The sequence below is a fragment of the Eubalaena glacialis genome, chromosome 7 (assembly GCF_028564815.1).
Source record: "Eubalaena glacialis isolate mEubGla1 chromosome 7, mEubGla1.1.hap2.+ XY, whole genome shotgun sequence".
NCBI classification, from domain to species: Eukaryota; Metazoa; Chordata; class Mammalia; order Artiodactyla; family Balaenidae; genus Eubalaena; species Eubalaena glacialis.
Window position 1 is genome coordinate 101134152 of NC_083722.1, and position 16744 is coordinate 101150895.

Sequence of the window (16744 nt, forward strand, 5' to 3'; positions counted from 1 at the left end):
CATAATGGAAATGAATATGAAAAAGAATGTGTATATTTATGTGTAACTGAATCACTTTGCTGCACAGTAGAAATTAACACAACACTGTAAATCAACTGTACTTCAACAAAATAAATTTTAATATATATATACATATACGATGACTAAAAAACCACAGTGAGATAGCACTATACACTGACCAGAATAGCTTAAATTAAAAATACTGACAAATATCAAGTGTTGACTAGAATAGTTTTTGTTCTTGTTCTTTAGCTAAAAGAAATATAGTAAATACAATATACTGTCAATATATGTTAAATCAAAATGGTCGATATCATAGGTATCTGTTATGCTATTTTCTGTACTTGTCCGAATTTTTGTAACATTTCATAATTAAATGTTGAAAGAAGAAGAAAAAGCTGTGGCCATTGAGAGATCAGCAAGGGCTAAATTATTTTAGCCTTCAGAAGTCATGTTCAAGAGTTTGTACTTTATTTTAAACAGAGGAGTGACAGCATTAAGCGTGTCCTCTATAAAGATCATTACAGCTACAGTAGAGCAGAGTGAAGGCAGGGAGCCCAGCTGGGAAGCTGATGCAGTAATGCAGATGAGAGACAGGCAGTGGCTCTACAAATGAAGGAGAGCTGTGAAGATTTGAATGAAAGAGTCTGAGTTTGCAAGGGAGTTGGGATTTAGTTCTCAAAACTGTTGAATTTTATCCCAGTCAAATAAGGAAGCAAATGAGGCCTCTGTGACAGAGAGAAACCTACAAGGAGAATGATTTATACAGCAAAGACAACATCTGAGATAGAGCCCGGGACTGGGGAAAATAAGAAAAATATGGATTTTTCTGTAAATCCTTAGAAGAAACACAAGCAATTATAAAACTGAAAGCTAATAAGCACTCAGCTCGACAACAGATGGTCAGAGAGATACATTCACAACCTGCCAGCATTTTGAAGCCTCGTGCACCCCCTTCCAAACATGCAGATGCTTTAATCTGAGGGGAAAAAAAAATCTATTTCTGATTCTGACAGCAAACGCCAAGTCACATCTTGCCAGTAGAGAATGGCGTCTCCCAACCACAAACCCACTGAGAACTTCACAACCTTATTCTCATTTTGGAGCGATGGGTTGTCTTTGACCACTACTTCCACCAGCCCTGCCAGAAAGTACAAGGAAAACAAGGAGGAAATGACAGTTTCCGAAGAACTCAGCTTTTTCATCTGCCCCCAAGAAAGTAGATTTCTGTCTCTAGATTATTCGTGAGCAATCCACGTGTTATTCTGTGAAGAAAAATCAAGCATATCAAGCAAATTTATCCCCGTATTCTGAAAAATGGCCCGAGGCTCAGAGTCTGACAATTTCTTCCATTACTCTGAGCTGTTTAACACTCCACTGAGAAGAGATCGAAGAATTAATTTTCTTTATCACTACCTTTTGTGCCTTTTCAAGAGGTTAAGGTTTAAAATTAAACATATTAAGTTCCCAGTCTAGCTAGTTTTGGTATAAATATACATTCTTGGATCTGACTTATGAATGTCTAGTTTGCTAGAGATAGGATTTTTAAATGGTATTTTCCCCCCAATCTGTTTACACAAGAAATATTCAGACATGTTCTTTTTAAAGGAAGTACTTCCCACCCACATGCCCAGTTTTTGTAGCGTCTCAATTTTTGTATATCTGCTGGGAGAGCTTGGTTTTAGAGGCAGAGGAGTCCACTAACTGCAGTCAACATTCCTCCCATGCCAGAAAAGGTAAAACTCAAACATGGTTGTCTAAATTCCCATGGTTTATGATGCACTGAACTGACATACTGTGGAGTTCAGCAAATAATCATGAAATGACTCAACTTCCTGATTCAACATTCACCCAGAAAACATCCTTTCTCATTTTCTCCAAGCAATGTTCTTCAATCAAATTTCAACCAATGAAAACTCAGGCAATTAGCTGGATGATAAACGCCATCTACCAGATCTCACTAGTTATTAATAAACATTAATGAATCTTGCAAACTTATTTATATATCTCACTTTGATCACATTTATGAGGCTGAAATAATTTCTAAAGTTATAGACAGATTCCCTCAAATCATTATCACCATCGCAATCCAGCAGCATATAAAATGTCCATAGACATGTCTACACAATGCTTTAAGGTTGAAATAAGAGACAAGTGCTTCATATCCCTTTGGGGAAATTCCAAGATTAATGTCAATAGAAAATAAATACCCGAAACACATGAAATTGCTGCCACAGACTGCCCAGGGGATGGATGTAATCTTTTCACAATACATACTTGGAGACTGATACTCACTGGGTTAATAATGGTTTCTTCAACAGAATGGTGAATGGTCCACCAGTCTGAAGTCCACTCCCAGGCATTCCCTACTATATTGTATAAGCCGTAACCATTGGGAGGAAAGGCGTCAACCTAAAAATTAAAAAAAGGGGGAAATGTTGTCAAAGTACTCACCTTGTCTAGAAAACCTTTTTGGTACAAAAATGCACAAAGAACTCTTACTTTAAAGTATGAATATTAATTCTCATTCCAACAGTGAAAATACAATCTGGCCAATGTAGAAACAAAGAAAGATATTTTTCAGCTTTGAGCTCTCAAAGGGAGTTTAGAAACCTAAGAAGAGTTTACATTACATGGTAGGAAAGTCAATGAAATTATTCCTAATAGAGAGACTAGTACTGATCATAAGTCAAATCTGTATCTGCCTGGGGAGTGAGGGGTAAACGATCTTTAGACCTTCAAAAGCATAACAGAAACACCATATTAGACCCGGTATCAGTCTTGTCATCAGAGCTGAGCTCTGCTGGCCATGATGTCTTTTTAGCACTGAGAGACCCCAAGCCAATTCTGTCCTCTCCACCAGCCCCCTCCAGCTTATCTTTACGCCTCAGTCGTTATCATTGCTACACTGAGGGGACTTGTTTTTATAAAGAAAATGTGAATTCACTACCAAGCGTTATCTGTAATACATAGAGGGTTTGCAATCTCTGGCACCTGGAAGTATGAGGTAAGCCGCACAGGCTCTTCAGCAAGTAGTCTGATCACATTTCAAAAGCAGACCAGACAGTCTGCCACATAATACTGTCACAGACATGGTACTTACTTGTGTAAGAAGGAGGATGGGGAGGAGGATGAGAGAAAAATCTTTGACTGAATAGTAAATATGTACAGAACAGTTTTGCTATTTTAGGGACTCAAAATTTTTCCTAACATATTGTAATAGAAATTCTCATACATGAAGAAAACTTTTATTTTTTAAATGAAAAAAATATTAAGTTATCTTTGGGGTTCTTTTTTAAAAATCTTTTTTTAAATCCATGTTTTTTTCCCAATTAATGAGGTAGAACTAAAAGGAATACCATTCACTTCTACTTGGCTTCAGAAGGTTTTAGATCGACACATAAATATGGAAGCATCTGATACTTGGGCAATTCAGAGCACTTCAAAGTTATGAAGCTACTCCAAAAAAAACTTAATCCAGGCAAGGTGGAAAGCTGAAAATTTTTACCACTCTGCTTCCTTACTCAGCATTCATTATGGAAACAGTGGTACCTATTCATTGCTTCATTCAGTAACTCCATGCGTGTCGACTGAAAGCAGGAAGGGTCTGATGACATAGACATGAACGAGCTTTAATGAGGGAGAAAGGAGGAGGATACCAAAAAAAAAAAAATCCAATCCTGAAAGGCAGGGTGGGATGAGTAAGGTAAGATAATGAAAGAAAAGGTGCAGGAACTCCCAAGAGGGAGAGATTTCGGGCTGAAGGTGAACCCTCCTCAACAAAGGTAGAGGTACCTTGTGGGAATTGAGGTCAGAGTTCAAAAGTCAGAGAGACAGTAAAGGAGGAAAGGCCAGAGGATACACTGTCCTTTCAAGAATTTGGAGATGATCAGGAAGAGCAAGACAGAATGACAGCTGGAAAGAGAAGGAAGGAAAAGAAGAAAATAAGTTGTTTCAGGGAAAGAAGGGAAGGAGCAAGGGACGCGAGAGCAAGTGAGGTAGAACGAACGTTCTGGAAGAAGGAATCATTTCTCAGGCTCAGAGAGCGGACAAGTGGAGGGGCTCTCAGGTCAGTCAGCCTGAGGTCTGCTTTATGTGTCAACACACAGCAACCACGGGGCAAGCAAGTTAGCCTGTCTGGAGCAGTTAAACCATAAGATGAGGAAATAAGAGCATCTACTCAAAGGTTTGAGGGGTTTTCCCTCTTTAAACAATGACGTTTAAGTGAGGTAAAATCAGGAGGTCACCACCCCCAAAATTACCACAAAGAGTATAAAAATTTTAAATGCTCATGGTTAAATTAATCACACCAACCAAAGCTTCCTTCCAGAAAGCTCAGAAGAAGACAAATGTACCTGAGAAATACTTCAAACATGTTTATTTTCAGGTGAATGAGCTGATAGCCATGAAAACCAAAACATACTAATAACTGTACAACAGAGGCCTAACCAAATACAAATCTAATTCTTCAAATTCACTGTGGTCAGAATAGTCTGCTCAGTTTACAACCAGAGTGAAAGTAATAAAATACATAAAATAGCAGGTGAGGGAGCTATTTCACTGTAGTCCATCCTATCATTAAAGTTCAATTCCTGCTCTCAACTGACCAGGGCCTGTGGACACAACAAGGCAGCTAAGAAGGACTTGAGATAATTCTCTGGGTAAACAGTCCCAATTTAAAGGTACAGATCTTGTCAAGTCTCATTCCAAACACAGGTGGAAGTGGTCTCTCTATAACTTGCTGCTTTTTCTCTCCTCAGGTCCTGTTTCTCAAATTGGTTATTTGCGGGCTCCTGGTAACTGTTCTGATTTTGTCTTAGGAACTTCTACGGCAACTTCTTCAGGTAAGTTCTGTTGAATATACTCCAAGCAGACATCTATTGAACCCACAGTTAAATGTTCCAACTCTAAATATCTGTAAAGTATCCTTATTTCATACGGAAACTGGTGTTTTCTGAAAAGGTGCACTGACTTGAGAATAAATGACTATTTTCCTTGGAGGCTCATGTGCTTAAATAATGATAAGAAATTCTGTAGCCATTAAGTGCTGTAAAATATTCATAACTGTCCAACACAGCTTCTCATGGCCTTTTATGAAAACTGGCAGGCGCTAATATAATTTGTGTGGTCCATCAGAAACCCATGCCATAGGCTTCAAGGCTAAGGGCAGTGGCCCTAATTCACACAGACTCCCATCGAAGAGGGACATCCAGGCTGCTGAGGCCCTTCTCAAACCATGTGATAGCCACTGTCCTGTTTCTGCACCAACTATCATCTTTCCTGGGGGGTCATGAGCAACCTCATCGGGCACCTTATTCTGTTCATCCTGCAGCGCCATTCTGCCGACAAAAGGTGGCCCATGAGATACTGGCTGGGCTTCTTACCCAGGAAATGGTTGAGAAAAGGTTGAGATAGTTTAGACCCCAAGGTCTCTAATCACTCATTTTACTGACTAAAACTATGCACCCATGAGAGCACAAGCGATCCTGAAGGAAACTTGAGAAGAACCAACTTCTAGATGGCCTGATTAGTCTTTTGCCTGTTGAATAATACATCCAGTTCCCATTGGTTTGTGTCGGTACCTTTATCATATACCTAACCCATACATATAGAATTTTAGAAGCACACACATATGCACTCATGTGCCTATTTAAGGGCAACATATTCTCATGCAACTTTTTCTTTTTTTATATTAACTCTGCAAAAAAAATAAAACTATATTGCTTTAACTATATGGCTCAAAATATTTTTAAAGTTCTGATAGGTCAAGTGTCTCCTCACCCTTCATCTTTTCCAATGTCTCGGTCTTTCTCACTTGTTTATTATTTCAGTTGAAATTCTGGAATCATTTGGTCATGTTCCAAATAACATATGTGTGCTACATTCATAAATAAATTTTGGAAGAATTATATTCGTGTGAAACAAAAATACAAATATTTAAAAAATGACAACTGTTTGAAAGATTGTTGAAAGAAAATTATTCTCTGTAACAACAAACCCAGTAAGGTGCTATTTCCTCACCACAAGACATCTTTCCTGACTGCGTTGAGAAAACGACACCTGGCCTTCTCAAACTCTTCCAAAATATAGCAGAGGGAGGAACACTCCCAAACTCATTCTACGAGGCCACCATCACCCTGATACCAAAACCAGACAAAGATGTCACAAAGAAAGAAAACTACAGGCCAATATCACTGATGAACATAGATGCAAAAATCCTCAACAAAATACTAGCAAACAGAATCCAACGGCACATTAAAAGGATCATACACCATGATCAAGTGGGGATTATCCCAGGAATGCAAGGATTCTTCAATATACGCAAATTAATCAATGTGATACACCATATTAACAAATTGAAGGAGAAAAACCATATGATCATCTCAATAGATGCAGAAAAAGCTTTCAACAAAATTCAACACCCATTTATGATAAAAACCCTCCACAAAGTAGGCATAGAGGGAACTTCCCTCAACATAATAAAGGCCATATATGACAAACCCACAGCCAACATCGTTCTCAATGGTGAAAAATTGAAACCATTTCCACTAAGATCAGGAACAAGACAGGGTTGCCCACTCTCACCACTATTATTCAACATAGTTTTGGAAGTGTTAGCCACAGCAATCAGAGAAGAAAAAGAAATAAAAGGAATCCAAATCGGAAAAGAAGAAGTAAAGCTGTCACTGTTTGCAGATGACATGATACTATACATAGAGAATCCTAAAGACACTACCAGAAAACTACTTGAGCTAATCAATGAATTTGGTAAAGTAGCAGGATACAAAATTAATGCACAGAAATCTCTTGCATTCCTATACACTAATGATGAAAAATCTGAAAGAGAAATTAAGGAAACACTCCCATTTACCATTGCAACAAAAAATATAAAACACCTAGGAATAAACCTACCTAAGGAGACAAAAGACCTGTATGCAGAAAACTATAAGACACTGATGAAAGAAATTAAAGACGACACAAACAGATGAAGAGATATACCGTGTTTCTGGATTGGAAGGATCAACATTGTGAAAAGGACTATACTACCCAAAGCAATCTACAGATTCAATGCAATCCCTATCAAACTACCAATGGCATTTTTGACAGAACTAGAACAAAAAATTTCACAATTTGTATGGAAACACAGAAGACCCCGAATAGCCAAAGTAATCTTGAGAAAGAAAAATGGAGCTGGAGGAATCAGGCTCCTGGACTTCAGACTATACTACAAAGCTACAGTAATCAAGACAGTATGGTACTGGCACAAAACCAGAAATATAGATCAATGGAACAGGATAGAAAGCCCAGAGATAAACCCATGCACATATGGTCACCTTATTTTTGATAAAGAAGGTAAGAATATACAATGGAGAAAAGACAGCCTCTTTAATAAGTGGTGCTGGGAAAACTGGACAGCTACATGTAAAAGAATGAAATTAGAACACTCCCTAACACCATACACAAAAATAAACTCCAAATGGATTAAAGACCTAAATGCAAGGCCAGACACTATAAAACTCTTAGAGGAACACATAGGCAGAACACTCTATGACATAAATCACAGCAAGATCCTTTTTGACCCACCTCCTAGAGAAATGGAAATAAAAACAAAAATAAACAAATGGGACCTAATGAAACTTAAAAGCTTTTGCACAGTAAAGGAAACCATAAACAAGATGAAAAGACAGCCCTCAGAATGGGAGAAAATATTTGCAAATGAAGCAACTGACAAAGGATTAATCTCCAAAATATACAAGCAGCTCACGCAGCTCAATATCAAAAAAACAAACAACCCAATCCAAAAATGGGTGGAAGACCTAAATAGACATTTCTCCAAAGAAGATATACAGATTGCTAACAAACACATGAAAGGATGCTCAACATCACTAATCATTAGAGAAATGCAAATCAAAACTACAATGAGGTATCACCTCACACCGGTCAGAATGGCCATCATCAAAAAATCTACAAACAATAGATGCTGGAGAGGGTGTGGAGAAAAGGGAACCCTCTTGCACTGTTGGTGGGAATATAAATTGATACAGCCACTATGGAGAACAGTATGGAGGTTCCGTAAAAAACTAAAAATAGAACTACCATATGACCCAGCAATCCCACTACTGGGCATATACCCTGAGAAAACCATAATTCAAAAAGAGTCATGTACCACAATGTTCATTGCAGCTCTATTTACAATAGCCAGGACATGGAAGCAACCCAGGTGTCCACTGACAGATGAATGGATAAAGAAGATGTGGCACATATATACAATGGAATATTACTCAGCCATAAAAAGGAATGAAACTGAGTCATTTGTAGTGAGGTGGATGGACCTAGAGTCTGTCATACAGAGTGAAGTAAATCAGAAAGAGAAAAACAAATACCATATGCTAACACATATATATGGAATCTAAAAAAAAAAAAATGGTTCTGAAGAACCTAGGGGCAGGACAGGAATAAAGACGCAGACGTAGAGAATGGACTTGAGGACATGGGGAGGGGGAAGGGTAAACTGTGACGAAGTGAGAGCGTGGCATGGACTTATATATACTACCAAATGTAAAATAGATAGCTAGTGGGAAGCAGCCGCATAGCACAGGGAGATCAGCTCGGTGCTTTGTGACCACCTATAGGGGTGGGATAGGGAGGGTGGGAGGGAGACACAAGAGGGAGCTGATATGGGGATATATGTAACTGTATAGCTGATTCACTATGTTATAAAGCAGAAACTAACACACCATTGTAAAGCAATTATACTCCAATAAAGATGTTAAAAAAAAAAAAAAGAGAAAACAAATGCTTTCAACATTGCTTCATTAATGTATGGTTTTTCTGACAAAAGAGCAGAAAGAAAGGAACACTCATGGAGGGAAACATGTGATACGCAGTCTGGAAAAGAGTTTGGTTATATATCCGAAACCCTTATCAAGAAAGTTTTCTAGTCTTTGACTCATTAATTTCACTGTTAGGAATCTATCTTTTAAAAAATCATCAGACTGGGCTTCCCTGGTGGCGCAGTGGTTGAGAATCTGCCTGCCAATGCAGGGCACACGGGTTCGAGCCCTGGTCTGGGAAGATCCCACATGCCGCGGAGCGACTAGGCCCGTGAGCCACAATTGCTGAGCCTGCGCGTCTGGAGCCTGTGCTCCACAACAAGAGAGGCCGCGATAGTGAGAGGCCCGCGCACCGCGATGAAGAGTGGCCCCCGCTCACCACAACTAGAGAAAGCCCTCACACAGAAACGAAGACCCAACACAGCTTAAAATAAATAGATAAATTTATAAAAAAACAAAAAACAAAAAACAAAAAACAACAACAACAACAAAAATCATCAGACTAATAAGGATCTACTGTATAGGATAGGGAACTCTTCTCAATACTCTGTAATGACCTACATGGAAAAGGAATCTAAAAAAGAGTGGATATATGTATATGTATAATTGATTCACTCTGCTGTACAGCAGAAACTAACACAATCAACTATATTCTAATAAAAATTTTTTAAAAAATCATCGGAGATACAATTTAATATCTATGCATAAGATGGTCATTGTTGTTTAGCAGAAAAATAGATGTAATGTAAATTTGCAAAAATAAGAGGTAAATAAATTAGGGTTCATTCAAATGACAAGTTATCCAGCTGCTAAAAGACATGTATTTGTGAAGAACTGCTAATGACAGATAAAATGTTGCTGATATTACACAGGGAAAAACAGTAGGATTTTAAATATTATAGTATGACCCAAAAGCAATATCTAAAAAATATATAGGCACATATACACCAGAAACATTTATGCTGGCATCTATGGTAGTTAAGAGCATGGCCTTTGAAAACAAACCGACCTGGTTCAAATCCCAGCTGTGCTGCTTTCCAGCTGTGTAACTTTGGGCAAGTTAGTTAACCTCTGTGTGCCTCAGAATGCTCACCTGGAAAATGGGGATAACAGTACCTACCTTACAGAGCTGAAGAGACATTAAATGAGATAATTCATGCAAATGGCTCAGCAACATGCCTGGCACTCTGCAAGCACTCACTAACTACTAGCCATTAGGAGCATCATTAACACGGGAGACAAATGGGAGGAAATGCACCTACACGTTAACAGGGGTTACCTATCTCTGGGTGGTAGGATTCCAGATCCTTTCAATTTTCTCCTCTGTACACTTGTTTTTTCAAAGTTTCCACGACAAGTATTATGGAATCAGAAAGAAAAAGGTGTTACAGAAAAAGAACGTCTGGTTAATTATTAGTATTTGCTACGTGCGGTGGTGGACGGAGGCAGGAAGGGGGCAGCACGTGGGGCAGAGAGTGAGCGGCGCTTTCGCTCATTGCTGGCGGTTTCTCGGTGCGCTGCAGCCGCCGCCATCCGTCACAAGCCTCGCTACTCACAGGCGCAGTCCCTCGAAAGCCGTCCTCTCCGGTGTTGGTCACAGGAAACTCGCCCTGCCAAATGTTGGCATAATGTTGGCCCTTCGGCTGCAGTTTGTTGCCCCAGGGGAAGAGTCTGTCAGAAGAGACACAGGCATCAGCCTGTCAAACAGACACAGGCTTCTGGACGAAAGTCAAGAGGAGGAAGGCAGTGAAAGAGAGAACATTGCTTGCTTGTTCCGAGTGAGCTATTCTTCAAAAAAAAAAAAAAAAACATAAAGCTTTTAATCAGGATTTTTTTTTAACTTCTGCACAACCAGTTCATGTCAAGTTCACAACAACCTTGGTCTCTCCCGAGGACTCAGGAGGCCTGAAATAAATCACAGAACTAAAAGAAGGGCTTATAGGAGGCTGGGAAAGCAGACATCATCCTGGACTTATATGGAAGCAGGCAACATCACACCGCACTTTTTTATAAAGCCTCCGTTATTTTAAGGAGCCTTTCCTAGAAGATGTGACCCAACCATGAGTTTTCTGTCTCATGGCTCTGGAAGCAAAGATATATTGCTGCTTCAGGAGATGTCTAAAATAAGAAAATCCAAAAAGCAAGGCAGCCTGCCAGGAGGCTCTAAGGAGGACTATGTGTGACACGGGGATGGGGGCTCAATTGCCGTAGCGCACCTCACCGCACACATGGCTTTGGGAGACTGTCAGGGGGTGGTGACCCTTGCATCCATGTTTCCTAAGTAACTTCACGGGCGGGAAGAAAGCCCAGTAGGAGTGAGCTGCGATCTGGCTGTGGTTTTAAATCAACTGTCCAGCCAAAGTAAGTTCCGTAGATTTAGAAAAAGGTCCACATACTGTTAGGCAAAGACGAGACCCTCCAAGTACCTATTTTGCAGGCCTCCTCGACAGCTGTACTCCCACTCGGCTTCCGTGGGCAACCGCTTCCCCGCCCATGTGCAGTAGGCGACGGCGTCGTTCCAGGAGACGTGAAGGACCGGGTGATCTGGCCTGGGCAACAGCGAGAGCAGAGTGAGCAGGGCAGGAACCGGAACCGGAACCGGAACCGGCAGGACCGGCTTCAGCAAAGTGCCCATCATCACCTTCACCTCAATCTGTGATGCTGAGCTGGGCCTGGTCCCCAAATCAAGCCCCAGCCGGGCCACATCTGTCACCCTCTACCACGGGTTTCTGACATCTCAGGCTCCCAAAGAGCTTATGATCCCCCTTGGAACAAGACTCAAAACATTTCTTCACTTTGCAGGCAGGCCTGGACCCCCAGAGAATCTCACTTGGTGCAGTGGGTGTGGAGATGCACCAGCCAGATCCCCCTATGAGGAAGGAATGATTTTCCAGCTGCTGGGAGTGGCATCAGCAGAAGCTTCCAGCTCTCAGCTCCTTCAGGAGAGCTGCAAAGAGCCACCTCACAGCCACCAATGACCAACCACAGCAGGGGCATAAAGGCACAGCCATGTGAGTTCACCATAGCTAAATCCTATGGGTCATTTATACCCCAGAGCCCCAGGGACCAGGTGGGACGTCCTGGACCTGCACTGTAGTCTTGGCTTCGCCCTCTGCCCAATCCTGTTTCCTCCCCATCCCTTCCACAGGTGTGGATCCCCTTATATAAATATTCTGCACACCAAGCTCTATCTCAGCATCTGTTTCCAGAGAATCCAATCTGTGATACTTGGCCTTAAACTCTGTGTCTTTCTGCTATAGATGAGTCAGCTATATGTGCCTCACTCTAGCAAGTGAGGAATCTAGCAGATTCCAAGTAAGTCTTTATTTTTTCTAAAGGTATAGAGGGGTAGGGAAGGTTAGGGGGAAAGTTTGGGAATAAGGGGATAAACATATTTACCCAGCACCAGATAACTTTAATTCCCTGCTCACTCTTTCTCAGGTGTACTCTACATTCCTAGGCTATTTCTTCAGCATCTTTGAATTCCCTACAGTAATTACACCATGACTTTCACTTATTCTTCACAAGCGTTTATTGAGTACCTATTACATGCCAGTCACTGTTTTCAGCACTGATATTAAGAAACGCACTTTTCTCAGAAGAAGGACTCAGTCAGTGCATATAATACATTCCACTCTGAGTTTTCCTTCTACCCTTCGCTTTTTCTTCTTCTATTAAATTCAGGAAAGAAGATAATAATTGGGACCTAAGAGGCCGTCAACCTGAGGTACCCAAGAATCCTACAACTTTCCACCTCATGGTCTATTTCTACCATAGAGGCTACCACCTCAGGCTTTGAAAGATTTCTGACGTCTTCAAGGGGCTATATCCCTAAAGCTGAACTTCATGTACTTCCAGCTTCCTGACAATGAGGGCAATAACCGGGAATGTTGTCAAAAATAGAAGCTCGAAAATCCCATCTGAAAAACTGGGTTAGGAGAACAGTTTTCTTGGGCTGTTGAGATGCTGAGTCCTGACCCAAACCTTTCTGCGTCTTCAGGGCTTAAAGTGCCATCCGTTTTTGCTTGAGATAATTATTTCTTTGCCACCCTGGAGACTTGCTGACCGACTTGCAGCTCTGTGGTTTTTCAGTCAGACGGTGGCTTCAAAGTATGTCAGTCCAGGACTGGAGATAACATGAGTCCTAAACCCAAGGCCTGAGCTTCTACAGTGGCCACCTGGCAGGACACCACCACTTATCTGTAAGACAGATGGTCTCCTTCCTCACAGTGACCCACTCATGAGGGAGAGCAAACAGACAAGTTGTAAAGGTTAAACATGTCATGAGATTTGTAATAGGCCTGTCAAAGGGGGAAAAAATCTCCAAGAGGGAACCCTCTGACAGGCCCAATGAGGGAGGAAGAAGGTCACTTATTGAGAGCTCTCTGTGCGTTAGGCGCTATGTTTGGGTCTGTACATACAGTATTTCCTGCCATCCTATTTTCCTACCAACCAAGTGAGTAGAGTTTGTCATACTCACTCTTTTATAGAAGATGGCCACTGAGTTTCTTTTCAACAGCATAGGAACCTATTTTGGAATGAAACATGTCATCTGGGGAAAGACCCACCGGCCTCACCTGTGCAGGACAGTAGAGTCGGGCCCTTCTGGGTGTCTCCAGTTAGCGCCTTTAACAGGTAACCACCAGGGAGCAGCTGCCACCTCAAAGCAACCCAGAATAAGCTGAGGTTAGCTATGATGCCTCTAGAAAACACTGACTCAGTCTGTGCAGAAAAAAATCTCTCTTAAGGTCTTCAACTTACAGTTGACGTACCAAATAACTTTACCAGAATATCAAAAATAAAGATTTATATGTAACTAAATCTAACAAATAAGCATTATCTCAGGAATTCCATGGCGGTCCACTGGTTAGGACTTGATGTTTCACCGCTGTGGTCCAGGTTCAATCCCTGGTTGGGGAACTAAGATCCAGCAAGCCACACGTTGTGGCCAAAAAAAAAAAAAAAAAAGCATTATCTCACATCATAAAGTACCACAGTGATTAAATAAATATGTATCTAAATGGTGTGTGTCTCCAAGAATTTTAAAAGACACACTGCTAGCTAACCCTCTATAATCTCTAACAAGTGAGACAGGTAGTAGTACTCCTATTTAAAAGATGGCGAAACAGCATTAATCTTACAGTTAAGTGCCAGGCTGAAGGTCAACCAAGGTGGTCAGAGACCAAGCTGAAGCACAGCATAAAGAGCTGGAGTGTGTTTTCAAAAGACCCTGGTTAATATCCAGCCCAACATTAGTTGTATGGCTCTGGGCAAGTTCACTGCTTGCAGGGCCCCAGAGTCCTCATCTGTGAAATGGGAGCAGGCCCGCCTGCCTCACCTACCTCAGACTCAGAGGAGGCTGCATTAGACAGGACTGGGAAGTGCTCAGCCCAGACCCTGTTCCCAGAACCTTAACTCCTACTTTACAGTTCTGTGAACCCAAATACCAATATCAAGTGGCCCTCATTTAGCGATTGATTGAGAACTTGGCTTTGGAGTCGGGCAAAATGAGATGTGAATCATGGCTCTGCCACTCCCAGGGTGACCCCTGGCAACCTAATCAACCTCCCCACACCTGTTTTCTCATTTGTAGGTGAAGACAGTAACAATGCCTACCTCAGGGGTTATTACAAGGAGGAAACAGAACGTACACACAGGGCTTAGGACTAGGCCTAGCACTTAGCAAGCACTCAGTAAAGGGAACCAGTCTCAACCATGGGCCTCATGACAGTCAGGAAGAGAGTTACAAAAAAATTACCATCATCAATGATGCTAATACTAAGTAAAGAAGTGTGCACATGTTTCTTCTAATATAAACCAGAGCAGACTCAAGGTTATCCCCATGACAATGTTACTCTCAATCCTCTGCGTCCTGATGAGCCAGCCTGAGTGGAAGAGAAGGGGGAATGTGATCGTGCTACCAATTACAGCAATCACTGAAAACACCAAACCCTGTCTTGTTCTTTTTTCACATCAGCGCAATCAAAACTTTCATGGTATTCCAATCACAGTTTGATGGAAAAAGCCAAATTCTTTTATATTTCAACGAAAGAGGCATTGTGTCCTTAAAGGACACTACTGCAAAGTGTTTTATTTTTCAGAGAGCAGGAGAGGTGAAAGGCATGGCTTCTTCCTATTTCTTCTGTGGCACTGCGGAATCTTTAATGGGGAGATGTTCTCGCTGACTACTCTGCTTGATGTTTAGGTGCCAGTGACAGGTAACTCATTCCATGTCAAGGGAAGACCTGCAGAGAAAGCCCAGGTCATCCCACTCTTACATTTCAGTATCTTTACATCACTCACCCACCTCTACCCCGCCCCCAACACTAAGGCCACCAGAAGGTTCTATTTCTCAAATAAAAAATAAAAAATTTTTAAAAAGGAGAAGAAGAAGAAGAATAAAAACAAACAAACAGGAAAAATGTTAACCTTTGTTAAATCTGGGTGGTAGGAACTAGAATGCCTATTTTTCTTATACCCTATTGTGTTTTGAAATATTTCATCATTAGCAATTTTTTTAACATCTTTATTGAAGTATAATTGCTTTACAATGGTGTGTTAGTTTCTGCTGTATAACAAAGTGAATCAGCTATACATATACAGTTATCCCCATTTCTCCTCCCTCTTGCGTCTCCCTCCCACCCTCCCTATCCCCCCCCTCTAGGTGGACACAAAGCACCGAGCTGATCTCCCTGTGCTATGCGGCTGCTTCCCACTAGCTATCTATTTTACATTTGGTAGTGTATATATGTCCATGCCACTCTCTCACTTCGTCCCAGCTTACCCTTCCCCCTCCCCGTGTCCTCAAGTCCATTAGCAATTTTTTTAATGGATTTATTTATCTATTCTATTACTGATGGGCATTTGGGTAGCTTCCAGTTTGGGCTACTATGAATGGTACTACTTCTGTGAACATTCTTGAAAGCTCATGACTTAGTAAATATGCATAAGCATTTCTGCTGATTGCACACTGTGGAGTGGAACTGCTGGATCCCAGGGTAGACACAGGCACAGCTTTAGTAAAGACAGCAGAACACATGCCTTAATGGCAGAAGTCCTCCACAGTTCGCGACCTTCTTCAACGGGGAACTTCCATGGAGTTGGACTGTGTGTGGTAGACCCAGGGCACCTGCTCCAGTGCCCTCTGAGTCCATTCCCTTTCCCTCTCTTCTTCCCCTTAACTCACTCTGGTTGCAAATATTTATTGAGCACCTACTATCTGCCAGGAGCTGAGCCTAATTCCTAAAGGGGATCTTCAACTCCCAGAATCCTCAAGAGTATGACTTAAGACAGTTGGTATATTGTGAGTTTTTCAACTATTTATTGCACATATTTATCTTACATGGTTAACTGCACAAAGCAGGATACAATGTGTGAACCTAGTCATTTTATTTTCTTCCAAAAATAACTACAAAACTCAAATTGGTGGGTCCGGGTACCACCTTACACACATGGGTTCTATAGCTCCTACTCAACTTCCTCCCCATCATATACACACACTTTCCTCTCATTCTAGATATCTGCTTTTCATTTCTCCCACTATCACTCTTACCTGAAATCTTTCACATTTCTTAGCAACCCATCGAAAACAGACCACCTCAGCACAATTGACTTATTAGGCCACATAATTCCTTGTTGGAGGGGTGCTGTCCCGTGCACTGTAGGATGCTCAGCCGCATCGCAGACCCCTTCCCGCTAGATGCCAGTAGCATCCTACCTGCAACCCAACTATGACAACCAAAAATGTCTCCATATTCACCAAGCCCCATACAAGACAAAGCTAGGGGTCCTATAAGGGAAACTAACGGCATCGCCACGTGTCAGAAAGACTGTAAGTCCCCATTGTAATGGTCAGATTCAGAGTCAGGAACCATTTCCACATAGGACACATGAAGAAGGAAAGATAAGTA

The 16744-nt window shown here is 41.3% G+C and overlaps 1 protein-coding gene across 4 annotated transcripts in view; it reads right to left on the minus strand.

The window, feature by feature from the left end:
* Positions 1-16744, minus strand: part of SUMF1 (sulfatase modifying factor 1) — a 113544-nt gene that overhangs the window by 36057 nt on the left and 60743 nt on the right. For 3 of the 4 annotated variants that reach the window (XM_061195554.1, XM_061195551.1, XM_061195552.1), the window contains 4 exons: positions 13412-13494; positions 11261-11383; positions 10391-10505; positions 2296-2412 (listed from right to left, as the gene is read on the minus strand). In XM_061195554.1, the coding sequence (XP_061051537.1) occupies positions 2296-2412; positions 10391-10505; positions 11261-11383; positions 13412-13494 (438 nt within the window). The remainder of the gene's footprint in view (positions 1-2295; positions 2413-10390; positions 10506-11260; positions 11384-13411; positions 13495-16744) is intronic. The other variant, XM_061195553.1, reaches the window with a different exon arrangement.